General features: G+C 51.3%; 5 protein-coding genes across 5 annotated transcripts; 2 read left to right on the top strand and 3 right to left on the bottom strand.

Moving 5' to 3' along the window:
• Nucleotides 1-880: 880 nt before the first annotated feature.
• ATNIH1004_006917 (Sec7 domain protein) lies at nucleotides 881-5,278 on the top strand (the record flags this gene model as incomplete). The annotated part of the gene is made up of 2 exons (XM_033571544.1): nucleotides 881-3,365; nucleotides 3,423-5,278. The coding sequence occupies 2 exons, from the start codon at nucleotides 881-883 to the stop codon at nucleotides 5,276-5,278; spliced, it is 4,341 nt and encodes a 1,446-aa protein (XP_033424859.1).
• Nucleotides 5,279-6,084: 806 nt separating this feature from the next.
• On the top strand, nucleotides 6,085-10,772 carry ATNIH1004_006916 (putative anucleate primary sterigmata (ApsB); the record flags this gene model as incomplete). The annotated part of the gene is made up of 2 exons (XM_033571543.1): nucleotides 6,085-8,052; nucleotides 8,121-10,772. The coding sequence occupies 2 exons, from the start codon at nucleotides 6,085-6,087 to the stop codon at nucleotides 10,770-10,772; spliced, it is 4,620 nt and encodes a 1,539-aa protein (XP_033424858.1).
• A 397-nt stretch (nucleotides 10,773-11,169) lies between these two features.
• Nucleotides 11,170-12,280, bottom strand: ATNIH1004_006915 (nicotinate-nucleotide diphosphorylase (carboxylating); the record flags this gene model as incomplete). The annotated part of the gene is made up of 3 exons (XM_033571542.1): nucleotides 11,170-11,896; nucleotides 11,994-12,049; nucleotides 12,125-12,280. The coding sequence occupies 3 exons, from the start codon at nucleotides 12,278-12,280 to the stop codon at nucleotides 11,170-11,172; spliced, it is 939 nt and encodes a 312-aa protein (XP_033424857.1).
• A 1,256-nt stretch (nucleotides 12,281-13,536) lies between these two features.
• On the bottom strand, nucleotides 13,537-14,618 carry ATNIH1004_006914 (aldose epimerase family protein; the record flags this gene model as incomplete). The annotated part of the gene is made up of 2 exons (XM_033571541.1): nucleotides 13,537-14,041; nucleotides 14,119-14,618. The coding sequence occupies 2 exons, from the start codon at nucleotides 14,616-14,618 to the stop codon at nucleotides 13,537-13,539; spliced, it is 1,005 nt and encodes a 334-aa protein (XP_033424856.1).
• A 2,133-nt stretch (nucleotides 14,619-16,751) lies between these two features.
• ATNIH1004_006913 (Zn(II)2Cys6 transcription factor domain-containing protein) lies at nucleotides 16,752-17,819 on the bottom strand (the record flags this gene model as incomplete). Its single annotated transcript, XM_033571540.1, has 3 exons — nucleotides 16,752-17,457; nucleotides 17,554-17,651; nucleotides 17,712-17,819. The coding sequence occupies 3 exons, from the start codon at nucleotides 17,817-17,819 to the stop codon at nucleotides 16,752-16,754; spliced, it is 912 nt and encodes a 303-aa protein (XP_033424855.1).
• Nucleotides 17,820-18,344: the final 525 nt, after the last annotated feature.

Raw genomic sequence — 18,344 nt, 5'->3', positions numbered from 1 at the left:
CCCCTGAGCATTAAGGCTTTAAGCCATAGCCAATAGTCAATAATGCCATCATCCCTTGTTGATCGAACATTTCTACCACCGATATTATCTTATTAGCAAGAACAAGAACAATAAAGATAATAATAAGAAGTAGTAGTAGTAATTAGAAGAAGAAGAAGAAGAAGAAGAAGAAGAAGAAGAGGAAGATCATTGATTGACGTGAAACTCGGTACTCTTCCTAGCGGATTCTCCCCAGTTCCTAGTAGAACAAACCCGCTATTAGTTAATCCTTTGGCTGGCTCCCCCTGGTTCGTCTATCCCCTGGACTTGTCATTTCCCTCTGCCGCAACTTGAAACATTGAACCGATTTGTGACGGATCTAGGATCTTCAATCGGGACCATTGCCCATCTCTGCAATTGATTGGAGTTCAAACTTCAATAAAAAAAAGAAGAAAACTAAAAGAAAAAGACACAGAGAGACAGAGCAACGACGCAGCGAGATAAAGAGGGATTGAAACCGTCATCTCTGTCCTCATCTTCCCCTTACAACCTCGAAACTCCCAACAACCCTTCTCCCTCACGCAATGATCGAGGGGTAACACCTATCTGACATGCCCTGGAGACCGTCAATTTGAAATTCCAAATATAAAACCGGTCCCCCCAAGGATCTGGTTCCCTTAGTTGGTGGCAAGGGACAAACGTTGAAAGGGAAAGGATCCGACCTTTTGATTCTACCGGGAGATTCACATTGATCCAAGTAGATGGCACAGCAGCAGCCATCACTGCGGTCGGCTCGAAATCTGCTATTGACGATTATATTGTTGGGGATGCCACTACTGCTACCAGCCATTTCTGGTCATCCTCAATAAGGTCGAAAACATAACGGTTCGACAATATAAACATGTCCCAACAGAATCCCAATAAACCTCCAAACCATTCTCCCCCGAGGACACCCCCCTCCGCGGCCTCCAAATATAACCCAGCCAAGAGAGGGTGCCAGCCACGTCCCTCGGTACGCGAGACCTTCTTGGACGATGTCACCCCGGCAGACAACACCACTAGCAGCAATGATTCGGGGGACGAGCGGGATCCACATGACTTGTCTTTGTCGCCGAAGCATGCGGCCCGTACTTCCATCGTTGACAACATGCTCCTTTCTCTAGATCAATTTGCTTCAGGTACCTCCGTTCTGGATGATTACCGCCTCTTCAACTCCGTATTCGAGTCCGACACGTACGGCCGCAGTTCGCAGGACTCCGTGGCACAACCTCGTTACCGAGGCCACACGTTCTCCTCGTCTTTGTCGTCCGAGGCTGAGTATGCCTACAATGAATCGGTTGGTCGCGGTGCGACACAGTCGGGAAGAGGCCGCGGGAGCACCAGCAGCTCCAATTGTCATTCCAGCCTTCGGAGGTTTGAGAGTGCTCGTGGTCGAGACGGCACCGGGTCCCGCGGTCAAGTATATGATCATCGAGTCAATTCGGGTGGTGCCCCATCTGCGGGGAGGACAACAGGGCGACAAAGCAGCAAAGAAAGCTCTTCTCCCATGGATTCTGGCCCTGCTCTTGTACGGCATCCTGCTGAGTCGACTACGGAGACACGCTCTGCAAGCTTCGACTACGGTTTCAGGTCCCCGTTTGTGCCCTTTGCAGAGGCGCACGATGGGCATGACGGGATGGATGCAGCTCCTACACCAAGCGTTCCCGCTGGCCCGCGCAAATACCAGTCTCCCTCCCAGGGCGAACATACAGGAACACTTAACTATCAGTCATCACGAACACCGGTAGCATCTCGAAGAAATAGTGTGCAATCGGCGCGCACCAACCAGTCCAGAAGTGTTCGGCCGGAACACATCGGCACAGCCACCGCCAGGGGACGAGAAAACGAGTTGGCAAATTTCGGTGAATCGGGTCTTGACGCTCCTCCGACTATACCGGCTTCACACGATCCCCCGGCTCCCAGCCCTACCATATCGTTCAACAAGCCTATGTCTCCTCTTCCAGATCCAGCCCCAACTAAGGAGCGACCAGGGTTCTTCCGGCGTGTGTTTGGATCGTCGAAAGTTTCTACCCCTGGACCGCCAGATAGCAGCCAGTTGGCCTTCCAGCTGCCCCAAGAAAATGACTCAAAGGAGCCGAATGCACTAGGCACTAACTCTAAGATGCGGAGACAACCTCTGAAAAACACTGCGACGGCCGCCATCACGGGCCGAGAAGGAATGTCTCAAGTGGTAAACAAGAAATCATCTTTCTTCCGCCGGCGGAAGAAATCTATTGTTGAAACCACTCCGCCACCCGTTTTGCCAACCCAGGAGCTGAACACAAAAACAGCGGAGTGTAGTGTGCCGGTGTCCAGCCCTGTGAGCAGTTTGAGAAAGATCATGGACTCTTATATTGCAGACGCTGGTGGTCAGACGTCAGGCAACACCATTGAGTCCCCCAAAACTATCGACGGAGCGGAGGACTCATTGGCCAAAAAACCAGGAAATCTACTGTCTCCGAAATGGGATAATTCGAAACCCAGATACAGCCTCTACCCTGCTACTTCGTCCAACTCCACACCTAATGCTGCGACTCTGGGGCCCAGCAGCGGCAATGAGACTGTGGCTTCCCATTCTGGCTGCTCAGACAATGGCCACTTTGCCGATCGCATGCAAGAGCAGCTACCGGCCAGAGAAAATGTCGAGCCGCACAACAGTGGACAGGAGCGTAGTGAGGCGGATCGGATCCGCGATTCTTTGCAGAACACTTTGTGTCCTCCGGAAAATACCGCCCCCTCCTCACTCTCGCCCGTAGTGGAGAACTTCTCTCAAAAGAGTGTGTCGCCCACCGAAGCCCTCGATGACACGCATTCGTTGGATACCAATGAACTGGCGGAGGTCAAGGACCAGTCTGGACCGACTCAACACGACGATAAGCCGGAAGAGGCCAGCGAGCTGTCGAGCTCTGTAGTTCGTAAACAAGAGTCTCCTGCAGCCTCGACATCCGAGATCTCCAATTACTGCACAGCTTCCAATACCCCCGTAGTCCCCACAGCAGATCAGAAGACCACTGATATAGCGGAGGATCAAACGGATCTTACTGATGACGTGGTCGGTATGCCAGCCGCATCAGACAAAGAGCAAGCGCAAAAGCTCTACGACAGTCAGGATCAAATGGTAGGCTGTGAGTCAGTTGGCGCTTGGCTTGGTGGCCCGGAGCGTTCTGCTATCCGAAATGCATACATGGAGCTTTTCGACTGGTCGAGCATGAATATCTTGGCGGCGCTCCGAAGCCTATGCAACCGCCTAGTATTGAAAGGTGAGACGCAACAAGTTGACCGGGTCTTGGATGCTTTTTCCGCACGATGGTGCCAATGCAATCCGAACCACGGCTTCAAGGCTACAGGTACGTTTGGCTGTTCTATGTTCTATGTTTTTACCGGCATCTGATCATGCTCATCAGATGTTGTTCACACTATCTGCTATTCCCTCCTTCTCTTGAACACCGACCTGCATCTGGCAGACATAGAGCAGAAGATGACAAAAAATCAATTCGTGCGGAACACGATGCCGACGATCCACCGAGTAGCCGTAGATGCCGCTCCAGATGAGTTTGAAGCTCTGGCTCCGGGGAACAAATCCAAGACCCCAGTCGCGGATTCATCTCGGCCTCAGCATGACGAAGGCGAGAAATCTACCAACCCTCCTGCCAAACTTATGAACCGGCTTTCTCGCACCGATCTTTCGGTAAAATTAGCAGGAGACCCTGACAGTGATACGGGCCCATTGGTCAATCTGCCTTTCTATGGGTCTATGAGGGCTTGGGAACAGCAGGTTGAGACTGTCCTCCGGGATTTTTACTCCTCTATACAGAAGCAGAGGCTTCCACTACACGGTGCCCAGGTTGAAAAGGAAGGGCCTCGGAGCTCGTCCACTAATTTGCTAAGCCCGAATCCAGGTGGCCTACGCAGAAGCCCTAGTACCGTTAGCAAGAGCGGCTCCGATATCTATCCGCGCGGCCGCTCGGCCGACTCTCGGTATGGCACGGCACGCTGGTCCTCCAAACCCCGTTCGCGGGTGAGGTTATACCCCCCTTCGACCATGGGCTCCAGTCGGACCAGCTTGGAAGACCAGTCGTCCCTGTGGAGTCCCTCCGCTTCCAGCACCTGGAGTAAGTATTCCTTAGGAAAACTGACATCTGCGTCGGTCGACTCGTTCGGGTCCGAGTATATGCGCGGGGATTACCAGCAATCCATTGGTTTCGCCAATGCGTTAAGTCAGGCTATTATACGGGAGGATTATGCCCATTCAATTACGAGCGTGGAGGACCCTGGACGGACCATGGCTCTCCTGGAAGACGAGACGTTACAGCTGGCCGGCGCGCCTTGGGCCAAAGAGGGAAGTCTGAAGCATAAACATCACTTGGATTCGGTGGACAAAAGGGCCAAGGACCGTAATTGGAATGAGTGTTTTGCCGTCATCCAGCAAGGCTGGATGCGTCTTTTCTCTTTCAACTCATCCGCGAAATCCGTCAAGCAAAAGGCCAAACAGCGCCAACCTGGCGGCGTCGTGGTGGGGGGGGGGAATTGGACGGAGAATGCCGAGGAAATCTGGAAGTTTTTGCTGCGGCAGACCATTGCCAGCGCGCTCCCGCCGCCGGGGTACTCCAAGTCCCGTCCCCATGTCTGGGCTCTGAGCTTGCCCACGGGCGCGGTGCATCTCTTTCAAGTGGGGACCCCGGAGATTGTGCGCGAGTTTGTCTCCAGTGCCAATTATTGGAGCGCAAGGCTCTCCAAGGAACCCCTCATCGGAGGCATCAGTAATATCGAGTACGGCTGGAGTGACGCCTTGATCAACAGTGCTCTGATTACACCCGAGAGCGCCAGAACGCCGCCGTCCTCATCAGGGGCACGCCCCAGTATCCAGAGCTCCATTCGTAGCTCCATTGATCAGCAAGGGGGCATTCGACCCAAACTTCCGGCCGACCGCGTGCACATCAGCGACTGGGCTCCCCCGCAGCAGAGCATGACGGCCTCCACGCTGGCCGAAGCTGACCAGCTGTCGGCCTTGCGGTCGTATGTTAAGAGCGTGGAGGAGGAACTTCAGCGACACAACGAGCTCCGACCCGCCATGGTTTTGGCGTTCTCACCTCGGCATCCTAATGCGTCCAAGGCGATGGCCAACTGGGAGCGCAAGTCATCATATCTGCTGCGGGAGATTGTGAAATTTCGCACGTATATCGACTCTCTCCAAGGCGGAATTGACCTTAAGAACAAGATCTATGCGTCCCGGGAGGGTGAGGAGAGTACTCCCTCGTAATTTTTTTTTTTTTTACAGACTGGGCTTTGAAGTGTAGTTGGCCCCTTGAAGACAGCGACAACGGCGTCTTCAACGAGTATTCTTCCTCTCTCCGAGTGCGTTTCTTTTCTTTTCCCTGTACAACTTGGAAAGTGGATGGACATTTTCCTTTTTTTTTTTTTTTTTTTTTTTTTTTTTTTTTTTTTTTTTTTTTTTTTTTGAATGTCTTTCTCATGTATCTTGATCACCCAGCACCTCTCCTCCCAGCTGTAACGAGACCTATGGGCGTTATGAATGTTTCCTTTTTTTTTCATTGTGGTATGCATATAGCGAATGTCAATCTATTAATTGCTAGCTAGATTGTTCCTTGCCATATTTCAACTACTGCCTCATAGATAATTTTATAGTAGATGAGCAGGACAATGGTTCTTCCTTCCCCAACTTCCCCCTTCCTGCATCCCTTCCACTAGTAACCAACTAACTACCCCACGACAACCGTCAAAACAAACACGAGCCCAGATCATCGTCCATCAAAGAGCTGAAGCTAGAGATATATCTGGTCTAGTCCTCTGCACTAATTCAACCGTCGAAGTTGGTAGGGACGGGCCCATTCGCATTTTACCGTATCGTGGATGTGGAGAAAACAAACACCGCGTCCAGACAATCCCATTCATTCTCCTCACTCTATCGACAAGCATCATCAGCCGTCATCATCATCCCTTCCGATTCAGACCCTTAGAATTAATGCGATCGAGGACGTGAGCACGCCGCGCAGACCGTCGTCTCTCCTCTCCCGACCTTGTTGACGTCGAACACCAGACGGTTCCATGGCGCAGGAAGGCGCGCCGGGAGAACGTCTCCAAAACACAATGGACACCGTCGGTCCAAGCGAAACCACCCAGTTTACACAAGAGGGGGTATTAGCGCCCGAGAGACGACAAGACGATGACCCAGCCACGATAACCAGCGGTCAACTGGGCCACGACGATTCGAACGCTTCCTTCAACCTCCCTCCCTTGCCTGATCACGATGGCAGCAGTCTTTTCCCCCTATCCGGCGAGGACAGCGATGGAGACCGAGTGGACGATCAAACATCGATAGAGGAGGGAGAAATGCGAAGGAAGCTGATGGACATGGAATCCAGTTTCTTACCTGAGCCCTCAACGATCGACATTGCCGCTACGAACCCGACCGCCGGCATCGACGACACATACTTGGTAGGAGTGCTCGTGGAGAATGGGCTTGAATCCAACAGACCGGATCATACAGAATCATGCATGCTTGTGCCCGATGGATCTAGTCACGATTTCGCCCGGTCCAACGATGGGGCCTCAACAATCCCACGCACCCCCAACTTGAGGCCCGAAGAGCACACCGCCGACGACTTGGTGACTACGCCTGCCGCTTCACCAGACCGACATGAAGATAACACCACGATGATTGAAATGGTTCACTCATCCCCCGCAGCCGAAGCAGCGGCAAGGACCGTAAACCGCAATCTATCTACGACAGCCGAGGCTGCTTGCAAAGCCAGCCAGACTTCGCATAACGAGTCACTCGGGAAGTCTTCCATGCCTACAACCCTGGACCAATCGCTACAGCCAGCGCCTGAGGGCGCATCGCGGAGCTTGTCACCGGCACAGTCAAGGACCCAGCACGACGGTGGTGGCAATGATTCCGAGCCTGTGTTGCAAACAAGCAGCCGAAGGGGAAATCGACCGAAATATTTGACGAGCCGCCAATCAGCCAATCGACTTTCGTACTCCTCCGCAGCAAGCGCCAATACAGAATTGACAACTAGCGACGCGACATTAGGTGCAGACTACGCACTTCAATCCGGCGGTGCAACGCCCGGGAATCCCACTACTACACAAACTGGGCAGCGTATCAATCTAGCTAGATCAGTGAGTCTAGGGAGCATGGCCTCTGGAGTTTCTAGCTATAGTGATGAGAATTTCATGGAGAAAAGAAACCCTGGTCCTACTACTATAGAGGGGGGCCTCCAGACTCTGGACGAGGAAGACCCGCAGTCGCGGCCTGGATCATCCCACCCGCAGCAACCACCACGTCAAAGCCAGGATCATGACAAAGAAAACCACAGTCAGCCCTCAGAGAAGGAAGTGTCGGGGCTGATGACGCCCAAGGCGAGGCCCCGAGACAGTAGTTTCCCTACAGATACGGCCATCGCGGAGCGCGTCAAGGATGTAGAAGTCCCGAGTACGTTCGTGAGGCAATTCCGAGAAGATTACGGTGGCCGCGGACTGTCCCCTGAGAAACGTGTCGGCACCACTCCCGCCTTTACAAGGAGTGGCCGGAGCATGACGCTCAAGGAGCAAAGCAGCACTATCGACCGGCTCTCCAAGGAGAATTTCGACTTGAAAATGCGCATCCACTTCCTGAACGAAGCCCTGAATCGACGTTCGGAGGAGGGGGTAAAGGAGATGATTTCGGAGAATGTTGAGCTTAAATCGGATAAGTTGAAACTACAGAAAGACAATCAGAATTGGAAACGGAAGGTCCGCGATCTGGAGAAACAGATCAAAGATCACCAATCGGATAAGGAATCGATGGTCAATCATGACCCGGAAGGTACCGACGATGAAGACCGGGATGCAGCGCAAGACGAAGAGGTGTCGTATCTGCGAGAGAGGGTTGAGACCTACGAGCTGGAGATCGAGAGGCTACGGTCTGAAAGCATCTCCAGGGAAAGCGAGAAGAGGAGACTCGCGGAAATGATCAAATCACTACGTGATGGTAGACCGATGGGTTCGGATGTGGGAGCAAGGGAGGAGCGGGTAAGTTCATCGGGCCAGCATTCTTTTTTCTCCTTCCATCTTCTCGATACTGATTCGATGTGTGACAGGATATGTGGAAGGACATGCTTGAAGCGGAGACCGCATCCCGTGAACAAGCTGAGGAGGAGAATAAGAGGCTACGCGACGAAGTCCTTCGTCTGAAGGGCGAAATGAGCCTGGCCATGGTCCCCGCAAGGATAGGACAGCGCGACCGGGTGGGCTCGATGGCTTCATATTTCGGGGCCTCGGAGAGGGATGCGAATCGCAATATAACGACAGGCAGCTCCTCGAGCTCAACGATAGTGATGGAACTGGAGCTATTGAAACAAGAGAATGCGGAGTTGAGGAAAGAGGTCAGCGCCCAGACTTCAATGCTCACCTCTCGAAACAGGGAGAAAGAGCGACTTTACCAAGAAATCGAGGAGCTAAAGATAGGTCAACGCCGCGAACGGTCAGTTACTGGCGAGAGCATCTTTGACCGGTCCGTGTCCCGAGCCCATGGGAGATCGTCCTCTCGGGCCAGCGATGGCACCGGACCCCTTTCAAGCGACGATGTCGAGCGTGCCGAGCTGGAGGCACGAAACGGGCAGTTGCGTGACCAGGTGTCGGAGCTCAAACTCGAAAACCAAACGTTCCGAGCGCGGCTGGACGAGTATGTTAGGGAACTCGAGGAGATTGACAGGGCATATCAGGCGGACATGGATCAAGCCGAGGAGGATCTGCAGAATCTACAGCAAGAGCGAGACCAAGCGCTGCAAATGGCAGACGAACGCGATGCTGCATTCCAAGATCTCCGGGGTGAAGCCCAGGAGGAGTTGGACGCTCTCGGAAGCGAGCTGGATCAGAAGATCGAAGAATGCCAACGACTGAGCGTGGAGCTGAGGTCCCAGGACGAGAGCCTCCGAGCTCTACAGGCGGAGATGCGCTCAGCCAGCGAGGGCATTCTTCGACTAGAGGAGGACGCGCAAAACAACCTTCGACGTTACGAGGCCGTGCAAAAGGAGCTCAAAGAATGCAACCGCGATATGGAGTCACTGGAAAAGGAGCTCTACGAAGCCAACATCAAGGTCCAGCGTCTCACGGTCCAGATCGAGTCGAGCCAAAATGAGATCGCTTTCTTACGAGAGGAGCAGGACAGCGACAAAATCAAGATTGGGGACCTGGAATTGGACCTCAAGACCTACAGCATAAGTCTCCAGACCGAGAAGGAAAAGACCCTGGAGCTAGAAGAGCGCCTGGCGGAGGAGAGACACCAGCGCGAGGTGGTGGGAAGCAAGGAGAAACAGGAGGTGCAGCGGATCGTGAACGAATTGAATCGCGAGGTGTTGACAGCCAAGGAAGAGGCCCGAAAGCTCAAGAAGAGCCTGTCGGCGCAGGAGATCGAAACCAACACCTGGCGGGATCGACTGGTGGAATTGGAGAACAACCTTCGAGAAACGCTGGGAGACCTGACCGGCAGCCGGTCCAGCTTGATCTCCAACATAACGAAGCTGCAGAAGGAATTCGAATCGACGGCCCTGGAACTGGAAAGCGTCCGATCCACTCTAGAAGAGAAGGAATCGCTGCTGCGAAACCGGGATGCCCTACTGGAAACCCACGCGCTGGAGACTAAGAGGCTGTCGGAGCTGCTGGATCATGAACGTATCACGCGCCGAGCGGACAAGCAATCGTTTGACCAATCGCTCAAGTCTCATCACCAGGCGTCGCGGACCATCACGCAAAGCAACTCGCGCATCTCGGAGCTGGAAAGTGCCCGAAGTCAGGATCGCAAGCGGTTCGCCAGCCTGGAGCAACAGTTCAAGGATCAACTCAGCGAGCGCAACTCGTTGCTGCTGACCATCTGGAAGCGGCTGTCGCTGATGTGTGGGCCGGACTGGGCGCATTCCAACAGTCTGATTAATGGAAATCTTCCCAGCCAAGAAGTCATCGGCAACATTCTTTTCTGGCCCGGTTTCAGCCGCAATCTCCTGCTGGCCGTCAAGACGGTTGAGGCCGTGGTGTCTGGCTTCAAGAGTCGCATCAAGAGCGTCGAGCGCGACCTATCCAAGCAGTATCAGGTTTTGGAGCATGCCTGCAGCGTGCGATTCAAGCGGGTGGAGCGCATGGAGGAGTCCCTGATGAACATGCGCGCCCAACGACACAGCCGCGGCCACTCCGGCTCTTCCCCGGAGGTGGCCAAGCTCCGGGGTGAGAACCGCCTGCTCAAAGCCGAACTGAACCTGCTGCAGCCCCAGTCGCGCCCTCGCGCCCCGGCCTCGGCTGCCGCAGTGGCCGCCGGAATGAGATCCAACTCTCCCCAGGATCCCCCTTCGCATGCGTCGCGGAGCCTCACGCGGAGTGTCGCCACGGGGATCCCTCGGCCATCGAATGCTTCCACGCCCCTGGACGATGCAGGTGCCGTGATCCATGGCTCTCGCTCCCGACCCGCAGCGAGCGATCCGGGACAGGACGAAAAGTGGATCCGCCGCCTGCATGAACTCGAGAAGCGATTGAAGGCAGAACGGGAGGCTCGTTTAGCCGACCGTACGGGAGCCCGCCAGCGGCTTGAAGAGCGCGATGCTGAAAACGAGAGACTCCGGTCCCAGCTGGAAAGGCAGCGCGTGCAGAAAAGCATTTCCACTGCCCCCAGTGAAGACGGGGTGGGTCAACCTCGAGGGCAAAAATATGAGGACTTGAGCTCCAGTGAAGGTGAGGGGATTTGTGTTGATATCGAAGTTTGAACGACCATCATCTGTCTGTATGCTCTTCCAGCTCTGTCCTCCGCACATTATCCCATTTCATCGTACGTCATTGTTTTTTATGCATACATAATCTATACCCTCCAAGTTTGGTTTTTTGTTTTTTTGAGGTGTTATTTTTCGTTATTGATTTTACTTCCACTGCAATCACAGGATTCAAACCCGGATATGGAATGATTTGACTGTAAATGCGTGCATTGGCTTTACAGGCGTTAAATGTATATATAGATAGCATGCGTCCTCCACCGCAGTACCAGGTGTGGCGCCCAGGAGATATTATATCCATAATCACTTAGTTATATTCAAAGTTTTAGTAGGAAACACAGAGATACATGCATGGTACAGATACACATTGCGTCGTTACTCCTTTACCATCCCATCACCGCAACGAGACCTTGAGGGAGAAGTCGACGATCCCGGTGCCTTGGTGGATGGAACTGGTCGAGAGAATATCGACGTCGGGGCATGCGTATGAAGCAGCGTTACTCTCGTTCAGGCCACCACTGACTTCAATGAGAAACGACTGCTTCTTGCCAGCCCAATCGTGTTTGAGTTTCCTGGCGGCCTCCCAGACGCCGTCTGGAGTGAAGTTGTCTAGCATAATCACGTCAGCGCCGGCGCCAATCGCGGCATGGGCCTCCTCCAAGCTCCGACACTCGACCTCGACCTTAGTAGAGAAGCCTCCCACCGCCTTTGCAGATTGGACGGCACGGGGAATGGCGGCCGCGATGGAGTCTGTGGAAGTGGGAACGCCGCCATCACCGGCGGCCCTATTGTTTGCGCAGGCCCAGACATGATTATCCTTCAACATGGTCATGGAGCTCAGGTCGTGCCGATGGGGGTCGGCGCCTCCGACGAGAATCCCATATTTCTCGACAACGCGAAAACCCGGGGTGGTTTTGCGGGTACCGGCCAGGATACCGTTCCAGCCCTGGGAGCGCACGACGGCGACCAGCGAAGCGCTCTTGGTTGCAATTCCGGAGCAGCGGGCGAGGATATTCAGGGCGACACGCTCTCCCAGGAGGATCTTTCGGATGGGGCCTCTGATAGTGGCGCAGTGTTTGATGGGTTCGATAGGTTGGCCTTCTTGGACGTGCCATTCGACTCTGAATGAAGAGGGGATAATGTGATCAGGTATAGACATATATATATATCCGGGATTGTAGTGTGATAGGTAGGTAGGGTTATCGATAATCGACTTACGTGCATCCTAATTGGGAAAAGACCTCGTTGAAAAAAGGTACTCCGGCCACGATGCCCTAAATCAGGGTGATCTTTTATGAGAGATGCGACAGAATGGCAGGGATCGGATTCCATTCACATAGAGTAGGTACCTTGCTTTTCCCTAGTAGTCGAGCCTCTCCCTCCGATTCACCGACGACGAACCCGCCATAGTCGAAGCTGGGACAATCCTCCTCCAGCCAGGAAGTAATTTGATGTTTGTAACTGCCCGGAAGCAAGTGGCGTAGATCACCATACGTGGCTGCCATGGTGCAACAATTGAATCTTCAATATAGATGCGATGGTTGACGTGCCATTTGATTTCCCCGCGGCGGGGAGAATCCCAGTCGGAATCGGTCCGTGCTCTTGGGAGGCACCGTAACATCACGTGCCATATGCGGGAGGATCCGGGAAACTTAGTAATATCTAAGTAATTAAGTTAGCGAACCTAACTAACCAGTTAGTTAGTTAGCTAAGTTACAGAGTAACTTGCAACTAGTTAAGAGTAATTAACGGTCGAGAAGGTAATACGTTCGGTGCACGGCTTCTCCCAGATCCGAATACGAAGACGAAAGTGAGTGGCGCTAGCTCCGCACTGCCGACATAAATAAAACACTGCCTCTGTATCAGGCAGCAGAATTCGTTAAGTCTTGGAAGATGAATAAATTAACAAATACGAGTATAATTCATGACGTCAGGTGCTTTTGTTGACACCAGTAACTTGGAGTTCAGAACTTGACACCTCAGTCAAGAATGCCTTAAACCCGGATATACGGCGGACGAACGCTTTCTCAGTCAGATTTCATTCCTCGATGCTGGCTCGAGATGATTGACGGCCGATCATCGCCGCCAAGCTTCGTCTGCAAGGCTGCGTTCCGGAGTTCTCAGCCTCCGAGAGAGCTGTAATCTTACACATAGTCTGAAGCGAGCGGTCCCAACCCGTGCGGGTACTCTGTCTCTTCTTATCTTGTACTGTACTGTACTGTATGGAAATATGTATCGAATATACAGTATATTACAGATATTTTCTCAAACTCAATCAATGATATTTGTAGCTAGTGATTGGAATGCTCGCAGTAAGAGGGGATGTTATCACATCTATGGATATACTGTATAACCCTGGTGCATTGATAACTTTTTCCCTTTCCAAAGCTCAGCACTCATGGAGTTCTGAGTAATGACTCTAAATTGATGATCTAGTGTATTATATTATGTATATATTTTGAGTTACACCCATCAAGAGTTACAGTCACATTGCTGTTTTAACCAATATTGAAAAAAAGGAAGAAAAAAGAAAGAGAATGACTCCTTAGAAAAAAATGCTTCACAATATACCTCAGGCCCACTTTGGACACATATCATGATAAGGATATTCGGCACTCCAGCTGAAACATGCATCGACTAGGCTTTATTTTTTCCTTGCTGCTGTGCTGGAGTATAGCGGAGATCCAAGGTTTTCAGTTATGCCATGACTACGTACATGATGCCATGGCGTGATACATGCACAAGTACAATTATTAGTAACCTACTGCGGACTTTTCCAGGCCTTGTACACGATCTTGCTTCCATATCTCTGTCCCTTTTTCAGCACAACCATATGGCGCCAATCAGGCTCGTTGATCGCATTGACAAAGCGACTGGGTTCGATGCAAAAACCTGAGAACCGTCCCCGTCTAGGGTTCCCTCCCACTGCAGGGACATCGTTGCCATGGCCGGTGTAGAACTGGAACGCCGGCTCGGTACTGTGAACCAGCAGATTCATCTGCGATCCCGGGTGATGGAATTCGGCCAGAAGTCGGAGTGGCTGCTCGCGAGTGTCCAGACGAATCCCGGAGACATCACGGTCCATGACGAAAACATCATCAAAGGGGGGTTCGTTCGGTCCGATGGCGAAGGGTTCGGTTACTCTGCGAGGGTACGGTTGGATCGTGCCAGACGGGATGCCGGTGCTGTCCAGAGGAAGGTAGTCCTGGGTTGAGAGTTTTGCCGAGGTTCCTTGCACAGTCTCGTCGCCACTTAGGTTAAAATAGCTACCAAAGTAAAACCAATGTAAATCACAGATACTCACAAAAAAATAGTACGGAGTAAATAAAATAAGAAAGCTTACCTATGATTGGTCACATTGACAACCGTCTCCTCGCACTCGTCCCCTACCAATTCCGCTTCGTACTCCATAGTAAGCACCGTGCGAGTGACGTTCCCTTCCACCTCCTTGCCTGTCGTATAGAAGACTTTCAAATCAACTGTACCGGGGTATCCAGCTTCGAGGTGCTCGCTTCTGTAGGTAAATAGCAAGGCATCTTGACCGTTGCGCTGTATCAAGATCGGTCCTTCAAAGTCGCGTCGTCCCCATCCCATACTACCCCCATGCAATGCATTGGGTCCATTGTTTTTTTCGAGTTCGTATTCCCTGTTGTTGAGATGGTTAATCTTGCCGTCTTTGATACGATTCGCTACGCGACCGATCGTTGCGCCGAACCAGGGGGCGTTGTATTTCTCATAGTCCTCCTTCCTGGAGAATCCCAGGACGATGTTCTGACCGTCTATGGTGAGGTCCTGGATGATCGCCCCTAACGAGGTGAACTTGACCGAGGATTCCTTGGCCATCTTGGGAACCGCGTCGTATTCGCTTCCACGTCAAGCTACTGAGCGCCAGTGCGAATTAGTTGACTAGTGCAGCAGAGACGGGCTTCTAGTTGCTGGGCAGGGAAGTGAAGTGATGATATAAAATTTTGAGCGGCATGGCTACCCCGCAACGCGTGCCCCCCGTGCTCTGGTTTAGCCGAATAGCAACAATTCGGAAGGGATAAACAACATTGTAGACTATTTAACCGGCAGATAGGCTTTGGAAAGAAACGCATCATCAAGGAGTATTTCTTGTTCTTTATTTCCTTCTAAGGACGTCAGACTGCAGGATTGTTGATGGTTTGAGATTTACCCAAAAGGGTAATATTCTGGGGCAATACTCCAGCGATGAATATCAGAACCAAGTTGCACAGTGTGCATGTTATGGACGCTAATATCTCTCTATTTATTTATTCATAAAACATCAAAGATACGGTAAACAGTAAGTAAACATGTATGTATATGTAAGACTGATGCTTGAGAGTCCGTCCTGTCCCTGTGCAGCCTGGATCGGTATCCGCGGGATGCGTTTCGTCCGTCGCCGAGGCCCGTCGACCACATTTGACTATTCTGAATATCTCCCAACCCTCCTTCTTCTCCTTCTCCTTTTTGCCAATGAGAACGGCCAAGATTGCTAACCCTTGGAATCCCGTCCGTTAGAACAGCGGAAGAGGCTTTAGATTTATGATGGTACCTGATCTGGTCCAGGATATCGATCGTATTACCTTACGGACCTGTGTATTTCCATATTTGGAAATATACCACGGACTATTCCCAGCACTCACCTTGTACATACGGAGTATGTAAGGAGCTGTCATCCACTGGTCGCCTGATCAAAGTCCTACCACGTATCCATGTTTTATGCATGCTTAGTCCCTAGAGGTATATTGGGCAGTATGAGGAAACTTTCCAATGAAGTCTCCGATTTGATTACAAAGGATTACAAACTCTTCTGGATCAAAACTTTGGAAGTCAATAGTTACGCATGGTAACTAGTTATGGTTGCAATTATTAATCACTGACTATCTAAGGACTAGACGGTAAATTGTGACAAATACACAAACACAGCCATGTGGATGTTCGAGATAGGGAAGTGGCAATGGACTAACCCTACTGAAGATTCGGAAGGAATCTCCAAAAATGGTCAGGACCCAACCCTTCTGAATCAGTGAATTCTGCCGTAATACCGAGGAGAAGATTTAACTAATCCATCCACTTTGGGCATAATGGCAAGTACCTTACTGTCACTGAGCTCCGAGCGGGATTAGCATGGGCTCGGCGGGTCGGCAATTCGGACGGGCCACGGAATTATGTAATTTTTTGAGTTGAGTTGTTGTGGAATCAAAGAAAAAAGGAATATTCTATAAGAACGAGTTAGTTCGCTTGGGCTGACTGTGATTGTGGATTCTTCCGTGATCCGTCGCATCTAGGGTGGAGACAGGTTCAATACCTCCTAGGGGTTGATGACATTTACACTGTAGCGGTACGCAGTACGAGGTGAAAAGAAAACTAAAAAATGATAAAAAAGAAGCAGGATTTCCCGAGAGTTCAACTCGACGTGTCATGATCTTTGTGTAGCATCCTAATCAGGCCAAGATGGTGTCATCATCAACCACCGGAGATAAGCTCGGGTATTATGACGTCCTCCATCTATCGATTAGTCATCAGGTCAACGTCACCCAAGGTTCGGTCAAAGCTCGGCATGGAAAATTGTATATAGATAATAGCATGATTTATTGTGTACAACACTCACAACGGATGTAAATGAAAACGGTAAATACGTCAAAAAATAGGTACTCCTCCCAATAGCTCCAGAGTTCCAGACCAGTATTTTGAGCCCCTGCTCCAAAACGCCTTGGGCCGTCCTCATTGCCCTGTAATTCCCGCATAAAGAATGTGAGACCAGTAACCCCAAAAATAACTATACAACCCAAAGCAACCTTTCGCTCCCTATCTTAGAGAAGGTTATGATTTTTCAAAATAGAAGGCATAAGTAGAAGGATAACGTGGTTGAGAGTGAGGAAAGGAAAAAAACATGTATATTATACATGCGTCACATCATACGGCGTGTAATAGATGTTGAAGCAAGCCATTGAATGTGCAGGCCATCTTGGCTCAGGTAGATGCAATCTCTGGTACATTCGCATTTAGAAATTGGCTGATGTCTTCGTAATCGTTCTTCGGGTCTAAGTACGAAGACGATATCATGCAATTCATGGGGATCTGGCGATTGAACATTGGCGACGAGATCGGGTCCTCGAATGACATGTTTGTATAGTCGGCAGTCGTCATCAAATCCATATCTTCAAAGGCACCGAAGTTATTGTTAGCCCATTGATGCGGCGCCTGTAACGCGACGGGATTGACGACACCTTGCATCGCCAACGGCGTCACAAATGCAGGGTTGGTCGGGGTCATCTGAGGCTCTGACTTGATAGTGGGACCTTGCGTCTGCGAGGAAGGGCTGAAATTAGGGGGCGTGGGCGGCACTTGTCTAGAAAAGGCATCGGAGAAGCGTGATGGTACAACGGGTGAATGTGCGGTCTCTGAGCTACCATCTGACGAGTCCTGACGCTGCATGTGCCCCGCGTTTTGCTTCCACAACTCCTGCTGCATCATTTCGGGGCTTTCCTCGAAATGTTCTCCTTTGTGCTGGTCCAAAGCGCCTAACCGGGTGAGCAGATCGTGAGTGAGCGGATGACCATTGGGTTCGCATTTCAATGGCTCCCCCGGCCAGCCCTCGCCTTCACTGCTCCGTCGGTACAGTTCTTGGAGACCATAGACGAGCCATGCTTGCTGTTGTTCGAGCATCTCAACGTACCTAGACCCCATGACAGGGAGCGAGTTAGCATCACCGTTCCAGCATAGCCGAACAGACAATCAAAAAATAACATCAAATGCCAAGGTGCAAGCTCACCCCTTGGGGTACACTTTGTCATGAGCCTTCTTCCTTTCGCCAAAGACGCAAATGGCATTGTCCGCCTTACATCGACCGCAAGGGTTACCTCCGTCACACTGCACCGGGTCAGTGCATCAGAACGCGCTGATGCTCGATTGGGCCGTGGCCATGCTTACCTTGGATTTCTTCAATCTACACCGATCGCATGCCTTACAGACCCTCTTGCGAACATTGTTGTCCGAATGAGAATTGTCCGATGTAGGAGAAGGCTGACGTGCGGTCATTGTGTGGTTGTATATATATGTGTGTATATGTATATGGGAAAAGATAAACTATGCGCGATGCCTGGAAGCATAAACGCTAGTTAGGAGAAAAGAGATGGGATAAAGAAGGAGAAAAGAGAGATCCCAGATCAACACCAGTTCGACAGTTGGATCTTGTGTTATTATTCTTAGATCCTTCCCTATCGGTGTGGTGTTGCAACGGTTGCTGATTGACAGGATGTTTTAAGGTTGGTCGATGACCCAACGATGTCGAGAAGGCGAGAACCCAAGGTTTAAGAATCAATGGATAGTGAGTGAAGAACCAATGCGAGCTTCTCGGCGGTGGACGTAATGAATAATGACCAGATCGGTTGGATCCAAGAACTCGGTTGCTAAGGTTGCAATTCAGCAAGTGGAAATCTGCTGAAGCAATAAGAGTCAAGTAGTAATACTTTTTGCGGGTAGGGGTTTCCAAAGGAGGGTCAACGTGCTTTTTAACCAGCTGAAGCTTGGTGATCGAAGATTATGTATTATTACGGATGATTG

This window comes from Aspergillus tanneri (assembly GCF_003426965.1).
Source record: "Aspergillus tanneri strain NIH1004 chromosome Unknown AapTan_7_pilon_pilon_pilon, whole genome shotgun sequence".
In the NCBI taxonomy this organism is placed as follows: domain Eukaryota; kingdom Fungi; phylum Ascomycota; class Eurotiomycetes; order Eurotiales; family Aspergillaceae; genus Aspergillus; species Aspergillus tanneri.
This window is presented reverse-complemented; position numbering and strand designations above follow the sequence as displayed.